We start from the raw sequence: 23,336 nt of genomic DNA, 5'->3' as shown, positions 1-23,336 counted from the left end.
GAGTCTGCGGAGAGGGGCGGCATACAAATCTGATTAAACTTAAACTTTTAAAGTGGACTGAAGTAGAACCTGTCAGTGGGAAACAATGTGTGGTGCTGAATCAATTTTTGGGCCCAGTGGATACTGTTCTCCGCCTTACTCAGTACTGTTTAATAGGTAGACTTTCAGGTGAGGTGCTCCCCCCACCCCGGCACAGCACTGGGGTCAACACAAAGTTCATTTACACCCAGCTGCCTGGTTGCATAAGGGAGAGCAGAGCTGTTGGCGATGGAGTTGCCAGGTTACTCAATGCCCTGGATCAAGTCCATGGCTGACGACTTAGTCTTGCACACCATGGGTTAAATCAGAGACCCCTAGGGCTGGAAGGGACCTTGAAGTCCGATTCCCAGCCCAAGGTAAGAATCTCATAGCATCCTGGACAAAACATTGTCTTTTCTTGGAAACCTTCAGCACTGGAGCACCTCTGGGAGGCAAGCTGTTCCACTGATAAATTGTTCTGTCAGATTTATTTCCAGGTTGGATCTCCCTCCAGTGTTTCTGTCCATTGGTTCTTGTTCAAAATGCTGTTTTGAAATAAACCCACTTCCTCTTCTCTGCGGCAGCATTTTAAGTATTGCAAGATGGCTATCCTGTCTCTTCTAAGCCCGCTCTTTGGCTAAATGTATGTAGTTCCCTTAGTGGTTTTCACCATGCAATTCAGCCTCCAGACCCCTGATCATCTTTGTAAAGTGTCATATTAACTCCCTGACTCTGCTTGGCATTTTCCCACTGGTCACTTTGCTCACATTGCTGAGAAAAGAGTTGGCTTCTTCTTGGCCTTTTTCATCGACAAGAGAACGTTGACTTTCATCCCCCAGGTGGCCTAGAGCAGTGTTTCCCAACCTTGGCATCTTGAAGAGATCTGGACTTCAACTCCTAGAATTCCCCAGCCAGCATTCGCTGGCTGGGGAATTCTGGGAGTTGAAGTCCAGAACTCTTCAAGATGCCAAGGTCGGGAAACACTGGCCTAGAGGATAGACCCAGATGACTCTGCTTGCTTCAGTCATTGGCCCAGGGGCTGAGGATCCTCCTGTGCAAGATCCACACACACAAATTAAGCATTTCTTAGTCTCATTGCAGTATTAAGGGGGCTGGCCCTGAAGCCCTCTGGGGCTACAATCTCTTCTCCTGGATCTTTTCCTGCTGGGGTTCCAAAGTCCTCACACAATGATCAGCAGGTGTTGGTTGACCTGGGTGAAGGTGAGCTTTATCACCACGAATCCTATGCCATTCTCTATGGGCACCAGGAAGCCTTTGCTGCCATTGACCCAGTCCTGGCCATGGCTGATCAAAACATTACTTTGGTGTGAGACCAATTCTGGGAAGGTGAGGGAAGGACTTACCTTTTATTGATCTGGCATTAAAATTCAACTTGTGACTCCTGCTTTAGGACTGCTTACGAAAGAAAGAAAGAAAGAAAGAAAGAAAGAAAGAAAGAAAGAAAGAAAGAAAAAAGAAAGAAAAGGAAAGGCGGCCCCCCTCTCTGTATCATTAGCAAAAGATAACATGCTAGGGTGCTTGAAAAAGAGCTGGGGTTGAAAGATTCCATGTAAAGTCTATAGACCAGTGATGGCGAAGCTTTTTTTTTGCTCAGGTGCCAAAAGGGCATGAGCACATGCGTGCCTATAATGCAATGCCCTGCCCCCCACAAATGCGTGCACAACCGACCCCTGCACTCCACACACACATCCTTGTGCATACGTGCAAGCCTCACTGAAGCCTCCAAACTTCCGGTAGGCCCATTGGGTCATTTTTTGCCTCCCCCAGGATTCAGGAAAGCCTCCCGAATCTGCAGAGCCTCAAAAAATGATCCAACAGGCAGACCAGAAGTTCATTTCTGAATTTCCACTAGGCTCATTGGGCTTGTTTTTCACCATCCAAAGACTCCGGAGGCTTTCCTTAAGCCTGGGAAGAGTGAAAGTAGCCTTTCCCCCACCCTCTGGAGGGCCAAAAATCAGCTGGCCACATAGGGCAATGCCTCGTGTGTCCTGATATGACTCCACGTGCCACAGGTTTGCCACCACAGCTGTAGACATTCTCAATTATCCCGGTCATGATTGTTCCACCAAAACAGCTTTTTCAAAAGTCAACTGGACTTTGCTTTTCCTTTCAAGGGAAAAACAAAGAAATCCAGTTGCCTTTTGAAAAAGCACTTTTGGGAATCCATGTGAAGGAACATCAAGAAACCTTTCACAAATCAATCACAGCTGCACGTTCAGTCTGTAAATTCGTCTGGAATAAGAAAACTGTTCTGTAATACTCCAAAGTAATATCCCCCACTCCCCACCCCCCACTCCATTATGCCTGTTACATTTTCTTTTCCTATTGGCAGCAATTGAGTGGCACCACATATGTGCATGTTAGAATCCCTTCATGGCACCGGACCAGATTATCTCAGGGACCGCCTTCTGCTGCACGAATCCCAGCAACCAGTTAGGTCCCACAGAGTGGGCCTTCTCCGGGTCCCGTCAACTAAACAATGTCGTTTGGCGGGGCCCAGGGGAAGAGCCTTGTCTGTGGCGGCCCCGGCCCTCTGGAACCAACTCCCCCTGGAGATTAGAATTGCCCCCACCCTCCTCGCCTTTCGTAAGCTCCTTAAAACCCACCTCTGCCATCAGGCATGGGGGAACTGAAATATTCTTTCCCCCTAGGCCTTTACAATTTATGCATGCTATGTTTGTTTGTTTGTATGTATGTTTGGTTTTACAATAAGGTTTTTTTAGTTGTTCTAGTATTGGATTTACATGCTGTTTTTTATTATTGTTGTTAGCCGCCCCGAGTCTACGGAGAGGGGCGGCATACAAATCCAATAAATAAAATAAATAAATAAATAAATCCCCTCCGTTTCTCGAAGACGTTTTGCATCACCCTGTAAGTCCAACTCCATTGTTCTAATAGAAGAAATATGGGACAGGGATAATGCAGACTCTTATAAGCAGGGATATAAGATTTTATTGGACTTACTTTGGATCGGTGTTAAGATTTGTTAAAATTGCAATTTCCTCTACTGGAAACAACTGCCAAAATCCAGCCATTTACTTCTAGCCTTTCTCTATCCGACCCTGCAGATCTAAAAGCGAACATAGGAGGTGGTTTTCTGGCACCTCCATGTCGCTCTCAATTGCCCCCCCTGCCATTTTAAACAGGAAGCTGTGTAGCCCAGCCTTCCTAGCAGCCAAGTAGTCATTCACGTAATGGTCCCCCACGTGTGCAGCCAACTGGGGTTCCACCTTGGCACTGCGAAGGGCTTCCAGAAAAATCCGCCGGTCTGGCTTGGCAAACCCCACTTCTTCCGAGGTTAAGACAAACTGAAAATATTGTCGGAGGTTACACCGGCTCAGGATCTCTTCCACCCTCCGGTCAGAGTTGGAGACCACCGCCATGGGGATACTCTGTTGCTGGCACCACTGGAGCATCTCAATGGCACCTGGGACCAGTTCCCAGTTCTTTGGGCTGCTATAATCTCGGTAGAGTTTTTCAGCAACGGGCAAGAGAACAGCACTGTCATGAATTCCGGCAAGCTGGAAGGTCTCCAAGACAACCCCAAGCCACCACTGCTTGGAGCTGAGACCCTGGCCCAAGCCATAGTTGGGGAAACGCTGGCTATAGGATGTATGAGCTTGGGGAAAGGAGCGGTTGAGCGCCTCAGCAGGTACCTGAAGGCCAAAGGCCTGGGCCTCGGCGGAGTAACTCTGCCCCACGGTGACCTGCAACCGAAGCAGGGTGTCCTTGACATCCCAGGTCAAAAGACGAAGTCTCAGCATAACTGCTGCCTGCAGCATCAGAACAAAGAGAAGAATGGGCCTCATCCTGCCCTGTTTTCCCAGGGACTGAGCACATCCTGCTCAGCAAAGATTAGAACCATCCTGCAAGTTACTGTGAGTTGCAGCTCTTGATCAGGTGTGTTGCCAAAACTGGATGCAATATCCTAGGTGTGGTCTTACTAAGGCTTTATAGAGTGGTATAGTACCTCTCTTGATCTTGATTGGTGGTTTCTATTTAACTGCTTGTCCACTAAGCCTTCAAGGTCCCTCTCAGTTACTGCTATTAAGCCTGGTTTCATCCAGCCTACATGGGTACTTTTGGTTTTTCTTGCCTAAATGTGAGACTTTATATTTCTCTAGCTTGAATTTCATCGTGTTAGATCTCTCTTACCTTGTTAAAAATCAGTTCTCCTAAAGACTCGTATTTAACTGTTTGTCCAACGTTTAGGGCCCAAGGGAGAAACTCGGACAGGTAGCTATCCCAAAAGAAATAGCATTTAAACTTAAATACCGCTTCACGGTGTTTTACAGCCCTCTGAATGAAAAAGAATCCGCCTGAAGAATATTCCCAGCTGGCAAAGTCAGCAGCCGGGAAAGGCGCTTGTGCTCAAGGCCTGGAAAGGGTCCGGTTTCTCCATACGGCAGAAATCAGGCCCTACAATCTCGGGGAGGGGGGGGGGGGGAGAGAATTCAACATCTAGGAAATGGGGAGTTCAGACGTGTCCACGTGGCCCTCACTCTCAGGGTCTTCAATCTGGGCAAATTTAAGCCTGGCGGACTCCAGCTGGCTGGAGACTTCTGGGAGTTGAAGTCCGCCGGGCTTAAAGTTGCAAAGGTCCGCGACCCCTGTCTGAGGGGGGAGCCGCGGGACAGGGGGCGCCGCCGCCCAACCCCTCCGGCTCAACGCTGCCCCCGCCCAGCTTCCCAAGGAGGCGGCCGCTCTCCTGCGCCGCTGACGGCCTTGCCTTCCCGGAGCCCCCACCACGTCCCCCCTCCCATCAGGCCTCTCACCTAGCCTGCAAGGGGAAAACTTCCGTCCTCCGGAACCCGAAAGCACGGAGAGAGGCGTTCCGCCCGGGATCTCCGGTCCTTGCGCACGCGCATGCGCACAGAGTCCTTTCGTGAAAACTGGTGAGGAGGCGCCTTCGGGCTTTCGGTTGTGCCCAGAAACTACTCCCGTTTCTTCCTTGCCTCCTTCCCGGCCTGAAGAGGCGAAACCCCCGCCCGTTCTTTTGTAACTGGACGGTCGGGGAAAAATTCCTAGCCCGCTCCGGCTGTTGAATTTTGACTGATTATACATTGAAAGGATCAACGTCATTTTAATTAGCTATCGTACAATATGGAGTGGAATATTAAAACAAAGAATCAATGATAGGGCTGGAAGGGACCTTGGAGGTCTTCTAGTCCAACCCCCTGCAGAAGCAGGTGACCCGATATATTTCTGGACAAATTGTTGCCCAATTTCATCTTTAAAGGCCATACAGAGAATGCCCTCTATAGGCAATGATAGGGACAGCTAAAGCCGCGGTGTCCTCCATTTTGTGGCGGGAATGTCTGGTAGAAAGAGGGTTTTGTTTTGGGTTTTCATCCTTTTAAAAATTCTCTTCTGTGCATGAAACTTTATACTTTCCCCCCTGGTCTTGCTTTCTCCTCAGACCGGCCGAGCTAATGACCCCCAAAGCCAGAGCTGGACGGGGAAGGTCTCCCCCTCCACTCCTGGATCCCCAGAGGGCTGGTTGTGGGGTAGATGGGGTGTGTGTCACAGAGGTGGCAAAGGGGGAGCCTTGGGCGGGGGTGTGTGTGTCTTCCCTCCCCCACAGGGATCTCGGAAGTGAAGGGCCTCCAAGGGGGGAGGGTTTAACATGGGGTCACCTCCCTAAGTGCAGGTGGGTAGGAGGGGGATATGGAACACTGGAGGATCCTAGGGAATCAAGGAGATTTTCTTCTTTAGGGGAAAGAAACGATTTTCCAATCAACAGCAGAAGTCCCACATCAACCAGAGTCTGCTGATTTTATTTGTGGAAGCTATAGACAACCAGAAGCCAGACAGTCACAAACTGGCTCTGCTGATATCCAGGCAATCCATTTGACCTGGTCATTTCACTCATGGTTGTATTCATTTTTCCAACGTTTGAACATGGTTTGTTTCCTCAGGCAGAACCCTTTGGCTGATGGGTGAATGAATTATGGGAGCCCCAAAGGACATTTATTCAGTGGAGAGCAGCTAGAAAATGACTCCTAAATAAGCTGCAAGGACCCTTATTCACACAACACTCTTCACCAGGCCAAGCAAATGTTCTCACAGCCCCCATGAGACAAAACCCAGGCCTAGGTGCAGTTCCTGAGAGCCTGTAACAAACCACCACGGATGACAACAGCCACCCCTCCTTCCTTCTCTGGGGTCTCCACTGGGCTGGAGTAGAGCACATTTCTGATGGAGAAGGGGCTTCCTTCCCTCTGGGCAGAAACCAGCTTTAGTGAGACATAGCAGAGGACATCATAGAGGAGAGCAGCCTTCTTACCCTCAGCTTGGCATTCAAGAGGAACAGCCTGGCCTGAACCCAGATGTTATGATCTCAGCAACAGGGAAGTCGCCCAGGATTGGGCGACAACAAAAGCAGGAAATTCCCTGTGTCTGGATTGGCTGTTGGGGCTGACAGCTGCTATATAAATAGAGCTGTCAAGATTATGAGGCGTTCTTGTTTGTGTATTCTACGTTCGTTCTGTTATTGCTACGCATCGCTGTTCCGTTGTTTAACTTGCAAATAAACAAGTTAATTGAAGGCTGACCAACTTAGTGATGTATTACATTGGCGACGAGGGAAGAGACCGCCCACGCGTAATCACTGTTTCAAGTAAACAACTCTAACTCCGCAAGTATTAACGATGGCTCGTTCTCACACTAGCCCCGCTGATTTTGAATTATTCAATCAGGCCACGGAGACATGGGAAGCTTCAGCGCTTCGAAGTGTATCTCCAGGCAAATGAATTAAACGAGCTGTCAGAGGCTCGGCGCCACACCTGTTTATGTTTAGGTTTATTGGATTTATATGCCGCCCCTCTCCGCAAACTCGGGGCGGCTCACAACAATAATAAAAAACAGTACAGTACACAATACCAAATCCAATGCCCACCCATCCAGTTCCAATTTAAATTAATAATCTCATAAAAAACAGTATATATAAAAAACAGGCACACAGTCAATCAATCAACAAAACAACATGGGCAAGGGGGAGGTGTTTTAGTTCCCCCATGCCTGACGGCAAAGGTGGGTCTTAAGGAGTTTACGAAAGGCAGGGAGGGTGGGGGCAATCCTAATCTCAGGGTGGAGCTGGTTCCAGAGGGTCGGGGCCCCCACAGAGAAGGCTCTTCCCCTGGGTCCTGCCAGATGACATTGTTTAGTCGACGGGACCCGGAGAAGGCCATTCTGTGGGACCTAACCGGTCGCTGGGATTCGTGCGGCAGGAGGCGGTCCCGAAGATATTATGGTCCGGTGCCATGAAGGGCTTTATAGGTCATAACCAACACTTTGAATTGTGACCGGAAACTGATCGGCAGCCAATGCAGACTGCGGAGTGTTGGAGTGATATGGGCATACTTGGAGAAGCCCATAATTGCTCTCGCAGCTGCATTCTGCACGATCTGAAGTTTCCGAACACTTTTCAAAGGTAGCCCCATGTAGAGAGTGTTACAGTAGTCGAGCCTCGAGGTGATGAGGGCATGAGTGACTGTGAGCAATGACTCCCGGTCCAAATAGGGCCGCAACTGGCGCACCAGGCGAACCTGGGCAAACGCCCCCCTCGCCACAGCTGAAAGGTGTTTTGCTAATGTGAGCTGTGGATCGAGGAGGACGCCCAAGTTGCGGACCCTCTCTGAGGGGGTCAATAATTCCCCCCCCCAGGGTAATGGACGGACAGATAGAATTGTCCTTGGGAGGCAAAACCCACAGCCACTCCGTCTTGTCTGGGTTGAGTTTGAGTTTGTTGACACCCATCCAGGCCCCAACAGCCTCCAAGAAAGGCCACCGCCAGACCCAGAAGGGACATCAATTTCAACGTTACCACTAGTTTTCACCCCAGTTACAGCTCCAACTGTTTGAAATCCTGTTGCCACACCAACAGAACCAGTCAGTCTACCTCCATTGGTAACTGATTCCACACAAAACATACCACAGGATCCGGAGACCACGGAGGGGACCAGTCAGTCGTCTGGTACACAGGAAGTGCTCGGGGCCGCTAAAGAAACGACAGAACCAAGAAGATCATCGAGGCTGCGCAAACCTCCGGGTTTCCTAAAAGATTATGTTTGCGCATGCCAGGTAGGAAGGGGTGTTATGTCCTCAGCAACAGGGAAGTTGCCCAGGATTGGGCGACAACAAAAGCGGGAAATTCCCTGTGTCCGGATTGGCTGTTGGGGCTGACAGCTGCTATATAAATAGAGCTGTCAAGATTATGAGGCGTTCTTGTTTGTGTATTCTACGTTTATTATTGCTACGCATTGCTGTTCCGTTGTTTAACTTGCAAATAAACAAGTTAATTGAAGGCTGACCGACTTAGTCTGATATATTACACCAGAGCTGCCAAAGATCTGCTATCAAGGCACTGAGGAGAATCTGAGGGACGTTCAATGGGAGATAACCTGGGCTATGGGCCATTATCTGCTCTTCACTGTAAAGGTGGGCCTGCCTGTCCCTTCAGCTCCCCCTCTCACTCAGGCCACCCAGTTCTCCCCTCTAGGCAAAGTCATGCTTAATAATATCGGCCTGGAGACAAGAAATATAATCTCTGGGAAAGCAAAGCAGATAAGCCAGGAACACAGGGACTCCCAACAGTTCCTTCAAAGCCCTCGGAGGTCTTTGTGTAGGTTCTTACACAGCCTTAGGGATGGGAATATCACAGGGGTCCCACCCCACCAACTACATCCACACAACCAGGGGAGGGTCACCAATTCCCCAAATAATTTTCTGGGTGGGTGTGGCAAAAAACCCCTTTGCACCATCCACCACCAGTGGGCACCCCCACAATATGACCTGCAGACCTCAAAGCATACAGTTTATTTAATAAACTAATAAATTTCAAAATGGAAAAGATCTGTGTGTCTTCAATGAACTATGAAGGACAACAGAGACTGGCAAAAAAATTATATCCATAGCTTTCACTATTTACCCAATGATATAGTCCACAGACTGTCACTTTCTTGCCTCTTAGACAGCTCTCATCCAAAATTTTATATTGCTAGAAATTATGGGAAATGTAATCTCACTTCAGGCAGAAACAATTTTAAAACCAGCTCCAATTTAGGATTCATTCATTCAGAAGGGCTGGAATAGCAGTGGCCGGCAAAAGGTTGTGGAGCTCTCAGTATTTGGGGACTGCTGGGCAGAGCGAAGGAAAGGAGGAGCTGGGAATTTTGAGAAGGGGTGGTGGTGCAGAGGGCCCTGATTTTCTTTGGGGAAAATACACCCTGGTCATCCTCCAGGTGAGACCTTCAGCATCCCTGCTTAGTGCTGGAGACACCCCAGGAGAACGGCGGTTCTTTTGCCCGTTGAACTCGCTTCTGCAGCTCCTCTGCCGCCTTTCTCAGGCGCTTTGCTCCCTCCTCGCCCGCTGCTCTCACTTTCCCTTTCGTTCCCTCCCTGGCTTTAAGCCCCCAGCCCTCCTCAACTTCTCTCCTTCACCCACAAAGACAACTCTCAAAAGTCCAACCAGGAGATGACCAGGGACTGACTGAGTGAATGCAGGGAGTGCCGATCCAGGAAAGGGCGCAACTGGTGCACAACACAAAGTTGCGGAAAGGCTTTTGCTGTGTTGTGGGTCAAGGTTAAAGATTTGGCACATAATTAATTAATTAATTAATTAATTAATTAATTAATTAATTAATTAATTAATCCATGCCCAGTTTCAAGAGGAGATTGGACTGTCATTTGGCTAGGGTATTGTAATTAATTAATTTGTGTTGAGAGAGACCTTGCAGGTCATCGAGTCCAACCCCCTGCCCAGGCAGGAAATCCTACAGCACCCCAGCCAAATGACAGTCCAATCGTCTCTTGAAAATGTCCAGAGTTGGGGCATTCACAACCTCCACTGGCAGGCCGTTCCACTGGTTGATCGCTTTGACCATCAGGAAGTTCTTCCTTATTTCCAGGTTGAATCTCTCCTGGGTCAGCTTCCAACCATTGTTCCTCTTCTGGCCTTCTGGTGCCCTGGAAAATAGTGTGACCCCTTCCTCTCTGTGGCAACCCTTCAAGTACCTGTACACTGCTATCATGTCCCCCCTGGCCCTTCTTTTGTCAAGGCTATCCATGCCCAGTTCCAGCAATCTCTCTTCATAAGTCTTGGTTTCTAGTCCCCTAATCATTTCAGTTGCTCTTTTTTGCACCTTCTCCAGAATTTCAATGTCTCTTTTGAAGTGTGACCAGAACTGAATGCAGTACTCCAGATGTGGTCTGACCAGGGCATTATAGAGTGGTACTAATACCTCCCTGGTCTTGGAGTGTATCCCCCTGTTTATGTAGCTTAAGATTGTGTTGGCCTTTTTAGCTGCTGCTGCACATTGCTGGCTCATGTTTAGTTGATTATCCACCAAGATTCCGAGATCTCTTTTACAGTCGCTACTGCTAAGTGAGGTTTCTACCAGACTGTATGCGTGTCTAGGTTTTTTTAACCTAGGTGTAGGACCTTACTCTTCTCAACGTTAAACATCATTTTGTTGGTATGGGCCCACAGCGTTAGTCTGTCTAGGTCTTACATTTCCACAGCAGTTTGAATAAAATCTATTGAGAAATGAAAACATACAGGTTGCCACATGCATTAAATCTTTATTTCCATCTTGTTAACACATTCTCATTCCTCCAAGAAATTGGTTTCCTCACAATCATCCAGACAGTCTTTATTTATTTTAAAAAATGTTGCCTCACTCATGTATGAGGAACAGTTTGGAGCTGAAATTCCTTAGTCTCAGATTTCCACATTACTCCTGGCCGTAAGCTGCTCCTTTGTGTTCAGGTCTGGCCTCAGAAGGATAATGTAGCACTTGGGGATGAAGATGCAGAACAGCAGACCAGCACTGGAGGCCAGGATGGAGAAGACCTGAACAGCAACCATGTATTTCCCTTTAGTGCTCAGGTAGGTGGGCACAAAAGTCACCCAGACACTGCAGAAGACCAGCATGCTGAAGGTGATCAGCTTGGCTTCGTTGAAGGCCCCAGGCAGATTCCTGGCCAGGAAAGCCACCGTAAAGCAGATGACAGCCAGGAAGCCCATGTAGCTGAGGGTGATGTAGAACATGACAACAGCCCCTTCATTGCATTGCAGGATGATCTCTCCATGCTGAGAGTGGAGGTCAGAGTCAGGGAAGGGGGGAGAAACTCCCAGCCAGATGGAGCAGATGACCATTTGGACAGTAGAAGAAGAGAGGATGATGGAGTTGGCCAAGCTCTTCCCCAACCATCTCTTCACTCGGTTTCCTGGTTTGGTGGCCAGGAAAGCCAGCACCACTGTAATGGTTTTGGCCAAGAGAGAAGAAACGGCAACTGAGAAGATGAGGCTGAAAACTGTTTGTCGGAGAAAGCAGGTGGCTTTTCTTGGTTGACCAATGAAGAGAAAAGAGGACAAGAAGCAAAGCAGGAGGGAGACCAGGAGGATGTAGGAGAGGTCCCGGTTGTTGGCTTTGACAATGGGAGTTTCTTGGTATTTAATGAAGATGATTAAAACAAGGCCTGTGGTTAGGAAGAAGAGTAGGGCAAAAGAGACGAGGATGATGCCAAGAAGTTCTTCATAAGTCAGGAAGGTTACAACTTTAGGGATACATTGGACTCTTATCATATTTGGATATTTATCATCTGGACACTTGGTGCATATTCCTGCATCTGAGACAAAAAAAAAATTCTCTTACTATTTTCTCCTTTTATCTTTCAAGAAATACCTTATTTGGACAATGTGGTATCAGGAACAATTCAAGACCCATTTATTAGTACCTCCATTGAGAGTAGATAAGAAGTATTTTTTATTTAATTATCTATGAAAGTGAGAGAAGAATTGGGACCCGAATAATTTCCTATGTGATTATCAGAACCATCATAGGAACCTTTATTATCTGACGTATGTAATTAATCAGTTCCATTTCCTTTCCTCAGTGTCACCCACCTTCCTGAGTGGAGAAGGTCCCCTCTGGACAAGGAATGCAGTCGTAGCAGCAAGGTAGTTCTCCTTCTCGAGCCCTCTTGACAAATCCAGGATAACAACTGTCCACACATTTAGACTGAGGCAGAGACTGAGCAGAAAACAAAGAATGCCAAAGAAAACGTTTTAGGATTCACCATCCACGGAAAATGGAGGTCGGCATGGACATTACCTAAGTAGTCATTGGGATTCATGTAGATAAATTGGTGATATTCAAAATGATTGAAAATAATTTTAGGGGATGCATTTACTGCAGATTCCTCATTTAATTCCTTCGTTTTGCTACTGGTTTGGCCATACCTGAGAACCCATAGTGGCAGTGTGGCAGGAGGCTCCACCCAGATGCAGAAGTATCATGCATGAACACATATGAGCAAACAGGTAGAATTGCAAACCATTACTGAATACGTTTCTACTTAATAAAACCTGTAGGGATGGAAGCAGGGGGGAAAACGGTTCCGGTACCGGAAATAGAACTGTGCTGCGCTTTCAGCTCCATTACCGGCCACTGTGCATGCGCCGTACTGTGGCCACATTGCCTGCTCTCTGCCCTCCCATATCGCAGGCATCTCTTGGCGTACGGGGCTATAGCGCCCCAAGCGAGTCGTGGCCTTGTCAAGGCCATATCTTGCTCGGGACACCATTGCCCCGTTGAGAGAGGCCTGTGGCATGGGAGAGCACAGAGCAACCATGCGGCCGGTCCTTGGGGCCGCCGGCCTGCAGATCGTATACTTTCTTGCCGTGGCCCCTTTACGAGCAAGGTGAAGGAGGCCCCAAAACAGTAGGAGGGCGAGCAGGCCGCCACGAGCTGCAGTGCGGGGGGAGGGCGGGCAGTGGCGGAGCAGGTCATTACCTTATTTTTGGCCTTTTGTGCTTCTGCACATGCACGGAAACAAAAAAGCCAAAAATAGGCAAAATCTTGTGTATGCGAGCATTCTCACGTGAGATTTGGCTTCTGCGCATGCTCAAGAAGCTGAATCTCATTCCAGGAGTGAGCCACACTTGCGCCACATGCCGAGAGTACTGGGCAATGGTGGACCACTGCTGGATGGAAGTGAGAAAATATTAAGCAGTAAGTGAAAGCCAGGACTTCCTCATCTTGGCCTGTGATGAAGAAAGAAATTTCTGACCAGTAGGATCTGGAAAGTTTTCTTCTAGAGTACAGTGGTACCTCTACTTAAGAACACCTCTACTTAAGAACTTTTCTAGATAAGAACACGGTGTTCAATATTTTTTATACCCAGCACGAGGTTGCCTCCCGGAGCATCTGGATGCGGAAAGGCGAAAGGGGGCACTTTGCTGCTTCAGTCAAACCGAGGAGTCACCACACTAAAGGAAAGGCGCCGGCTATGAAGCGAACGAGTGAGAGGAGAGGGGAGCCCTTCAGCATGGGAAGGAAGAGGAAGCAGGTAGCAGCAGCAGCAGCAGCTGCTGCCTTTTGGTCAAAGGAGCGAGAGGTCTCCCCCGCTCTCGCCTGCCTGGGTTTCTTTCTCTGGCGCAGTGTACGGGAGGCAGCCTCACGCTTGGTCCTCCGAGTCCCTCTTTTTTTTAAGCCTTACAGTTTTGGATTTTTTTGATTCCACCACCTTACCTTCTTCCTTCGGCAGTGACTGTCCTCCTCCTCTTCTTCCTCCTCCTCCTCCCACCCAAATTTTGAGCTTTTATTTCTTTCCTAATGGGTTGGCACCCATTATTTGCTTTTATATTTATTCCTATGGGAAAAATTGCTTCTACTTAAGAATGTTTCTACTTAAGAACCTGGTCACGGAACGAATTAAGTTCTTAAGTAGAGGTGCCACTGTATATAAAGCCTTCCAAAGCTGCTCTCTTTTGAAAGTGGTCCAAAACTGCCTTGAACTTAAAATACAAAGGACATATTTCTTAGAAATTGGGACTCTCAATTTTAAAGATGTTCTTTGTTGATTTACCTATTTATTTCTTCATTTTTTGAGTTTGCCACACTGGAGAAGTCAGACTAAAACTGGCTGCCTAGTTTTTAGAACTGGAGTGAGATGAGATGGGTGTGAGATCATTTATTTATTATTTATTTATTCATTCAACTTGTATGCCGCCCGATCCCGAAGGACCCAGGGCGGATTACAACAATATAAAAATAATACATTTAACAATAAAAAGAAGTCAAGTATAAATTAAAACAATAACCCCAGTTAAAACCCACGACTCAGCAATCCAATCAAAACATACATATCATTCACATCATGAGATATCATAGATGAGAAATGGCTATCCTTTTGATCTAAGTCTTGTTTCAGTGCTTTAGCTGTCTGGGTCAAGGCACATCAGAAGAGCCATTATGATTGCATCTGAACTGAGAGCCTTGGAACTCCTTCCTAGGAGCAGAAGGTATATTGTTCCATCCCAGGGTGTGTGTACGTGAATGGGAGGCATGGATAACTCTGACCAGGTTTGGTCTGTTGAAGAACATTTCAGACTATGGACACTTTTCTCAAGCAGAACAAGATGAAACTTCCTTCCAATGGAACCCAAGTGACCTCCATCCACTCACGATTTACCATATTTTTGGGAGGATAAGACACACCTTTCCCCCCTTAAAAGCAGATGAAAATATTGTTGTGTCATATGAACCTATTTTTTGCAAAAATGGGGTGCACAGAGAGTTTGATGAGTCTTATACACCAGTGCATCTTATACTCCGAAAAATATAGTAATTTTATTTGTCGAAAATCTAAATTCAGGCACTGGTCAACTGTATTGCCTTCTTCTTTGCTATTTGCTATCTACGGAGTGGGGCGGCATTCAAATCAAATCAAATCAAATCAAATCAAATCAAATCAAATCATAAATTTGTGCACAAGAAGTAAACCAAAGTGATGTAATTAGCTAGATACTCCCCAGCCCTTCTGGGTTTTTAATGGAGATACTAAATAGTAAATACTACACAAAATAGAATAGCACTGAAACTTCCCAAGCAGTCTAAGAAAACCATCTGATTTTCTACTCCCCATATTTAATTCAACCCAAAGGTCAACCACCGTGGGGACAAAGGTGGGTCACTTGAAGTAGCACATCAGAGTTTGGAATAGAGGGAAAAGACACCAGCATTTCACCCACCTTGTTGAGCAGCTTAAGCTCTGTAAGAGCAGCTTGTTTGATAAAAAGTCTCTGTCTTTGAATAGCCCCCAGAATCTCTTTCCTGAGATCCTCCTTCGGGAGAACCAAGAAGCCAGAGATGCCCAGATCTGCTGCTATTTCTCCTTTTTGGTCCAAGTAGAGTTTACTGTTGGAAATATTCCAAAATTCATTCTTCTCCAGAAAAGGATGAAACTAGTATAGAAACATCAAAAAATTTGAAAAGCAGAAATCTTTGCTTCTTATCACAGATTTGAATATTTCTTCTACTATTTTCCAACTTTCAAATATGCTTAGCTAGGAGAACATTATCTTCATAAGCGAAAAAAAGTGTTCAGCAAGATTCATCCATCATATACTGTGAAGAAATATATTGGGAAAATATAATTGATACAACTGGTCAATTATTGTGGATCTTCTAGAGTAAGTGACAAATAAAATGAATAACAGATTATTCATAAACTCCTTGAAAACAACAGGTTGATCAGAAAGCATGGATTAGCCAATAAGAAAGTTGTCAGGCTAATCTTCTCCCTAGAAGACCAGACAGGAAACATCACCAGATGAACTAATTCAACTTCATTGTAAAGCTACCTTAACAGAAGTTTGTATGTCTGACACTGCAAATCTCCCAGATTATGGCAATGTTTCTAATATAAGTTGATTTCAGTGAAGTACTAATAAACAATTTTGTGATGTGATTAGAAAATTAAATAAGAAGTTGATGATTAAATGGATAAAATCTGTCATAAAATTGTACTCAAATAATTGGTAATGTTTTAATATTTCTCATAACACTGGGTAGTTATGAATAATAACTTCTCCTGGGTGATCCATTTTTCTATGCTGTCATTAAGGGAGAAGAGTTAGAAGAGTTGATAAATCTTTGTAATTCAAGATTTGAAGCACTATTTAAAATAATTCATAGACAAAACTAATTTGATGCATCTTAAACAGTATCAAGTTTCTAAGGAATTATTTCTGATTTCCTAATATAAAAGAGTGCATGAAAAAAAAGCAGTGGAAAAATATCTGATATTTATGTCCTGATAAACTATAGTATCTCAAATAAGATTAATAATCAGTGGAAGAAAAATGAGGGATACCAAACTTAGTGTGTTTATGAAAACAGTATCAAAATACCAATTGATTGGGAGACGACACCAAGCTGGCAGGGGTAGCCAACACCCTAGAGGACAGGCTCAAACTACAGAAAGATCTAGACAGATTAGCACTATGGGCCCACAATAACAATATGATGTTCAACGTCGACAAGAGCAAAGTCCTTCACCTTGGTAAAAAAAAAACTAGACACACATACAGCATGGGAGAAACCCCACTTAGCAGCAGTAACTGCGAAAGAGATCTTGGAGTCTTGGTGGATAATCAACTAAACATGAGCCAGCAATGTGCAGCAGTGGCCAAAAAAGCCAACACAATCCTAAGCTGTATCAACAGAGGGATACACTCCAAGACCAGGGAAGTATTAATACCAATATACTACGCCCTGGACAGACCACATCTGGAGTACTGCATCCAGTTCTGGTCACCACACTTCAAAAGAGATATTGAAACTCTGGAGAAGGTGCAGAAAAGAGCAACCAAACTGATTAGGGGACTTGAAACCAAGACTTACGAAGAGAGATTCTTGCTCAGGCAGGGGGTTGGACCTGATGACCTGCATGGTCCCTTTCAACTCTAACAATAAATGAATGAATGAATGAATGAATGAATGAATGAATGAATGAATGAATGAATAAATAAATAAATAAATAAACAAACAAACATTTATCTCTCATGGTGTCTATTCCTTGGAACATTATCCTCTGAGAAATTAGATTGGCCAAATCTGTCCAATTTTTGCAGCATAAGTAGGTTGAGGTGGTACCCTTTCTTTTCCTCTGGATTCCTTCTCCAAAGAAAGTCAGATTGATGGATCCATATTGGGACCCCATACCTGCCAAGGCTGCAACCTTGGAGACCCCAAGATCTTTTCTCCTTTCTTCCTTCTCCTCCTTGATCTAGAGGAATAGGCAGCATTCAAGGCCTGGGCCAGAGTCTTCATGATGCTGTAATATTGGTAGTGATTTGGGATTCTTGTTCTGTTCCATTTCTCCTGGGTATCCAGAGGGGCTTTCTGGGTGCATCTTCTGCGGCCTTTGATAGAAAAGACATGCTTGGAAAGAGAACAGCGAAAATAATGGTCTTCAAACGTGTCTTTCACAAAGAAAAAGCGTTCAAAGGCAGAATCTTTTGGCCTTTCTTTTTCAAAAATACCAAAGTTCCAAATACTATGGATGTGTTTGAGAAGTCTGTGCTTTTTTATAACGTATGATATAAAATTTGTGAGAATCCAGACTTTCCCTTCAATGATTCCTGGTAATCTCATGAGTATTAAATGGAAAGGAAGAATTCTGTCCCAAGGGGAAACAGCTTCTATGAAATGAACAAAGACGTTGACTTGTCTCCATTTAGAGAGGGCATCCCTGAGAGCTGCTGTATATCCTGTTGTTGAGAATCGTTGTGATATAATCACACAAATTCCACTCCTTACAAGCATTGGAGTAAAAGTCCTCATGAAATTCTCTCCCTTCTCTGTGTCTGAAGCAAAGAGACCAATGAAGGTCCATTGGAAATGGAGCAGAAGTTGGACAATTGCTGGGTACTGGATCCCTTCTTTGGGACGCATCTGGTGGAAAAAGGGGAACTTGCTTTTATCACTCAGAGTCTCTGAAACAAAGGTATTTCTGATCTGAAAAAACAAGCAGGGATGTTGTATTATATAGGGATCAGATCAAGCCCAAAATATTAGCTTTAAATTAATCCAATTTTGTTCTAATGAACATATCATAATAGTTTGTTTAAAATATTAACAGAATAGCAAAGGGGCACAATCTGAGGTTAGTTGGGGGAAAGATCAGAAGCAACATGAGAAAATATTTTACTGAAAGAGTAGTAGATGCTTGGAACAAACTTCCAGCAGACGTGCTTGGTAAATCCACAGTATCTGAATTTAAACATGCCTGGGATAAACATAGCGGTGGAAGTGATGTGTCGGTGCCTGGAGGCTGTTGGGGTCTGGATGGGTGTCAATAGGCTAAAAGTCAACCCTGAAAAGACGGAATGGCTGTGGGTTTTGCCTCCCAAGGACAATTCCATCTGTCCGTTCATTACCCTGGGGGGAGTTTATTGACCCTGTTGGAGAGGGTCCGCAACTTGGGCATCCTCCTCGATCCACAGCTAACATTAGAGCATCATCTTTCGGCTGTGGTGAGGAGGGCATTTGCCCAGGTTTGCCTGGTGCACCAGTTGTGTCCCTATTTGGACAGGGAGTCACTGCTCACAGTCACTCATGCCCTCATCACCTCGAGGTTCGACTACTGCAACACTCTCTACATGGGGCTAGTAGTTTGACCATTGTTCTTTATTTGCACTCCGGGGCTTCGGGAAGCTTCCCTGAATCCCCCAGAGTGCAAAAAACAACACAACAGGAAACTGGAAGTGCCTTTTGCTGAACTTCTGGTTTGTCTGTTGGGGAATTATTTTTTTGCCTCCAGGGCTTTCACCTCCGAAGGATGAAAAGGCCTTTCCCAAGGCTGAAAATCAGCTGACCAGTGCTCACATGTGCGCTGGAGGTGAAATATGGCAAAGTCTTGTGTGCCCTCCAATATGGCTCTGCATGCCACCTGTAGCACACGTGCCGTAGGTCCACCATCACGGCTATATGTTGTTTTTGAAGATTACAACCTCTTTCTCTGGTTCAACAATCCAGATACTTTGTGGAACCATGTTCTTACCTTCTTCTCCACCTGTACAAGAGACAGGGAGACTGCAGCTCCTGATACAATTTGTCAGTTTGTTCCATCCAAAATTGGTCTTTTATAGATACAGTTTTGGGAGTCTGCCAGTTTCCATACCTTTAATTTTAAACTAATACTAACATAGCTTGATTTTAGGCAAAGAAGAAGTAATGTAAATTCAAAAATCTACTCTAAGAGCAGCAGCTGAAGTCCTTTTATCTACTCTCAAGACACTCCTCAGATGCAGAAATAGGATTGTTCTACTTGTGATTTCCATTTGAAGCCCCAAACATTAGCTCAATAAAAGAGCATGACAGAACTTTGGCCTTATATACAGTACTTTAATAGTTGGGGTTAAAGAAATTGGAGATCTATGAGGTTAAATTTAAGCACTAGATTAATTCATGTCCTTCCTCTAAATGGGCTCCTTAGATGATGAGGGATCCAAGACTCAGTCTCAGAGAAAACTTCCCCAAGTAAGGAAAGATGGCTATGATGTCCTTTTTCAAAGACCAAAACTTTGGACTTTGATTTATTAATGAGCATAAAATTATGACAATACAATCAAAAGCTCATTACAACCTACACAATCGAACATATGATAGTAACCTGATATTACCAGCGTAGGTCAGGGCATTCCAATATGTATTTAGCACATGAGACATGAGGACTTCAGGATCCTTCATTAGTACAGGTGATCATTAATATCTAGACTAGATAACCAGGGTTCAAATATACACCTTTCCCTTCCTCCTTGGTAAGTATCAGTCTTTCTTATCAGGGCTCCATTGAACCCAAACATCCGTCACAAACAATGGCTTGGAGAAATGGCCAACAGGCTGAGCTCCATTTTAAGGGTAATCAATTTACTCCATAACATTTCTGCATTTACTGTGTCAAATGCTGCGCTAATATATATAAAGCCAGCAAAAATGGTTTATCTGACTAACATATTTTGCAATTATTTCAAGATATATTTTTTCCAATATTAGATTATTAATTTATTATACAAATTTATATAACTTTCCCTAAAAGTTCTTGTTTTTCTTCCCTGTCTTCTTCTATCCACTCTCAAATTTACTTAAGAGAAATATGGCATATAATTTAGCCATACTACTAACAGATTAACAGAGTTGGAAGGGACCTTGTAGGTCATCTAGTCCAACCCTCTGCCCAAGGAGGGGACCCTACATCTGACTCTACCTAGGATCAAACTCCACCTCTAGGCCACAGTAGAGTTATCTGATAATAGTAACTGTAATTGCCAATAGAGGGTCCTACAATGATGGATGAATTTTGAATAACAGAATAACTGGAAGAAAGTCTTCCCCTGAGACAATATTGCTCTTCAGATCTTTTATGAAGAATTTGAACATTAATATAATAGAATAAAAATAGTTAACATGTTTAACTATTTATATATGGAGAAAAACATCTCCTGAATTCCTTGGAGAAGATATGGCAACTATCTCTACATGGGGCTACCTTTGAAAAGTGTTCGGAAACTTCAGATCGTGCAGAACGCAGCCGCGAGAGCCATCGTGGGGCTTCCAAGATTTGCCCATGTTTCTTCAACACTCCGTGGCTTGCATTGTCTGCCGATCAGTTTCCGGTCACAATTCAAAGTGTTGGTCATGACCTTTAAAGCCCTACATGGCATTGGACCAGATTACCTCTGGAACCGCCTGCTACCGCACGAATCCCAGCGACCGATAAGGTCCCACAGAGTTGGCCTTCTCCGGGTCCCGTCAACTAAACAATGTCGTTTGGCGGGCCCCAGGGGAAGAGCCTTCTCTGTGGCGGCCCCGGCCCTCTGGAACCAACTCCCCCCAGAGATTAGAACTGCCCCCACCCTCCCTGTCTTTCGTAAACTACTCAAGACTCACTTATACTGCCAGGCATGGGGGAGTTGAGATATTCCTTCCCCCTAGGCCATTACAAGTTATGCATGGTATGTTTGTGTGTATGTTTGGTTTTATAATAAGGTTTTTTTTAGTTGTTTTATTATTGGATTGTTACATGCTGTTTTTATCGTTGTTGTTAGCCGCCCCGAGTTTACGGAGAGGGGCGGCATACAAATCCAATAAATAAATAAATAAATAAATAAATAAATAAATAAATAAACGAACGAACGAACGAACGAACGAACAAACAAACAAACAAACAAACAAAATTGTTCATCCTCCTCCCCCCCACCACTCACTTTACTAGAAAGAGAAACACACACACAGACCTGTGAGACTTTGTAAAGTGCTGCTAATGATGACGCCTGGACGGAGATTTCCCTATAAGCTCTATCAAAAAGAACTAAAAGGTTATCCTTCCTTCCACAGCCATAGTTGGGGACATTGGCTTCTCCAGTGGAGAGAATGTCTAGCAAGGCATCTGAAGTGCGTAAAGTGTTCAAACAATTGTCATGGATGTTGTAGCCCAGTGTGAGGTTGTGCAGGAGCTGGGAATTCTCATTGGTGATTTGAATATTGAAAATTAATCGTAGGGTAACTATAAAACCATAAGAAAACGTACTGTAGAAAAAATGTTCAAGTTATTATCAAGAGTAACAAAATATACTTTTAAAAAAAATGCAAACCTCTTTCTGATCAATTATAAAAGTATTGAAATGGGCTGGTCCAAGCCAACTACAGCTGTTTCAATAATCACTTGAAGCAAAAGTCAGACTTCAAGTGATGCATTGAGGATTGAACTGGGAAAGGAAAATTAACTGGAGTTCTTTCAGCTTTTTTTTGCCCCAGTTTTGGATTTGAGTCTGTTCCACAAAATCAGACAAAAGAGGGAAGTCATGGGAATCAAAACAAGGAAATTGGACAGGCCCTGCATTATGAAAGTAAGTGAAATAAAAAGGAAAGAAAGAGAGAGTTAGAACTGCAAATGGAGGGGATGTAATCCCATGACCCTGAATGACTTACGAATCAGACTCAAGAGAAGGAGGACTGTTGAAAGGCAATGCTGTATCTGATACTATTCTTTCGGTTATGATCATTCTAATGAGATGGTCTCCTGGCTTGTAAAAGATCCATGGAGTCTGTTCATCCTGGTGATCTAAACTGATCACACACTTCCCTCTAAGCTTCCCAGAGATTGGCTGAGAGAACAGCAATATTAGAAACAGAAGCCGGAGGTCCATCATTCATGGGATGAATCAATCCCTGACCACTTCTATCCATGAACAAGAGTTGGAAGAATTTAGACACGGTCAGAAAGTAGAAATGCCAGAGGCTTTTCTGACTCAGACAGAGACAATCAGAGCTTCACCTAGAAAGGAGAGAAAGGTACATTTGAGAGCACAGACCCTGCCTCTCCCAAAACCTCTTGCAACAGAGCTTGGACTAAGAAATTTATCCTTTTCTGATGCAAGATATCTTCATGTTGCTTCAAAATGACATTTACATCAAAGGTATAGAAATCTCAGAGGCCCAGAGGATCATAATTACAGTGAGAAGCAACTTCTCCTCTTGGGATTCTGAACTTCTCCTGGGCTCCATGTGCAGAGGAGAGGCTGGAGAAAAGTATGTGAAAGACAAATTACAGATACATCCCTATGGCCCCTGTTTTGTTGTGGGTTGTAGTCCTTCCTGTCTGGACACGTCCAGAAAATGACGATGCAGGAAGAGAAATCACTAACAAAGGGATTGACTTCTGCTCTCCTTCAACATGGCTTCTTGTTTTCAGAGACTGTTGGGGAAGGTCTCCCAGAGCCTAGAATTGGGGGCCACTCCAGGGGGAGGTCCCATAGCTTTAGTGCTGCTTGTCTTCTAGTGCCAAGGAAGTAATCACCACCTTTGAACCCTGGCTAATATTTAGAGCAGGTCTGTTGGTCATTTTCTTTTATATCAGACTCCATATATGAATCCTAAATTGGGGTCAATTTTAAACATTGCTTGTACTTGAAGTGAAATTTCATTTCCCATCTTTTCTAGCAATGTCAATTTCTGGATAAGAGCCGACTAAGAGGCTGGTAGTGAAACCCTCATTGGGTCAATAAGGAGAAAGTTATAGAGTGGATAGAAATTTTTATTTTTCCTGAATTATTTCTGTATTGTCATTCCATTTTCATGTAAGACACTGAGATCCTTTCTATTTTGAAGTCTCTTAGTTTATTTAATAAATATTGGGCTGGGAGGTTTGCAGCTACGCTTGTAGAGGTGCCATAGCATTATGGATGTTGCAAATTGATATCTTGCCATGCCCACCTAGAAGATGATTTGGGGGCACCTGGTTTCCCTTTCTCTGGTTGTGTGGAGGCACTTGGGGGGGTAGGACCTCTTTGACATTCCCAGCCTTTCCAAACCAAAAACACTACAAGTACTTTGAAGGTATAGCTGGGAGTCTCTCTGTTCTTGTTTTATCTGGATCAGTCATGGTAATACTAGTGGGTGGCCATATACATTTTCTTAAATAAATACAATTAATAAACATGTCCC

The 23,336-nt window shown here is 44.8% G+C and overlaps 2 protein-coding genes across 4 annotated transcripts in view; both read right to left on the bottom strand.

The window, feature by feature from the left end:
• Positions 1 to 2,966: 2,966 nt before the first annotated feature.
• Positions 2,967 to 4,931, bottom strand: HDHD3 (haloacid dehalogenase like hydrolase domain containing 3). Of its 3 annotated transcripts, none has more exons than XM_070758216.1 (2): positions 4,815 to 4,931; positions 2,967 to 3,812 (listed from the first exon to the last, which is right to left on the bottom strand). In XM_070758216.1, exon 2 carries the CDS (start codon positions 3,801 to 3,803, stop codon positions 3,081 to 3,083), a length of 723 nt encoding a protein of 240 aa, XP_070614317.1. In that variant the 5' UTR covers positions 3,804 to 3,812; positions 4,815 to 4,931; the 3' UTR covers positions 2,967 to 3,080. The 3 variants fall into 3 exon arrangements, with proteins under 3 accessions (XP_070614317.1, XP_070614318.1, XP_070614316.1); XM_070758217.1 differs by lacking the exon at positions 4,815 to 4,931 and adding an exon at positions 4,195 to 4,704; XM_070758215.1 differs by lacking the exon at positions 4,815 to 4,931 and having other exon boundaries at positions 2,967 to 4,704.
• Positions 4,932 to 10,759: 5,828 nt separating this feature from the next.
• Positions 10,760 to 23,336, bottom strand: part of LOC139170726 (vomeronasal type-2 receptor 26-like) — a 74,383-nt gene continuing 61,806 nt past the window's right edge. The window contains exons 3-6 of the mRNA XM_070758214.1: positions 17,052 to 17,846; positions 15,077 to 15,289; positions 11,948 to 12,074; positions 10,760 to 11,670 (exon numbers count right to left, since the gene is read on the bottom strand). Coding sequence (XP_070614315.1) covers positions 10,760 to 11,670; positions 11,948 to 12,074; positions 15,077 to 15,289; positions 17,052 to 17,846 — 2,046 coding nt within the window. The remainder of the gene's footprint in view (positions 11,671 to 11,947; positions 12,075 to 15,076; positions 15,290 to 17,051; positions 17,847 to 23,336) is intronic.

Source organism: Erythrolamprus reginae, chromosome 8 (genome assembly GCF_031021105.1).
Source record: "Erythrolamprus reginae isolate rEryReg1 chromosome 8, rEryReg1.hap1, whole genome shotgun sequence".
Classification (NCBI taxonomy): domain Eukaryota; kingdom Metazoa; phylum Chordata; class Lepidosauria; order Squamata; family Dipsadidae; genus Erythrolamprus; species Erythrolamprus reginae.
Note: the sequence above shows the minus strand (reverse complement) of the source record. Positions and strands in the feature narration are given on the sequence as shown.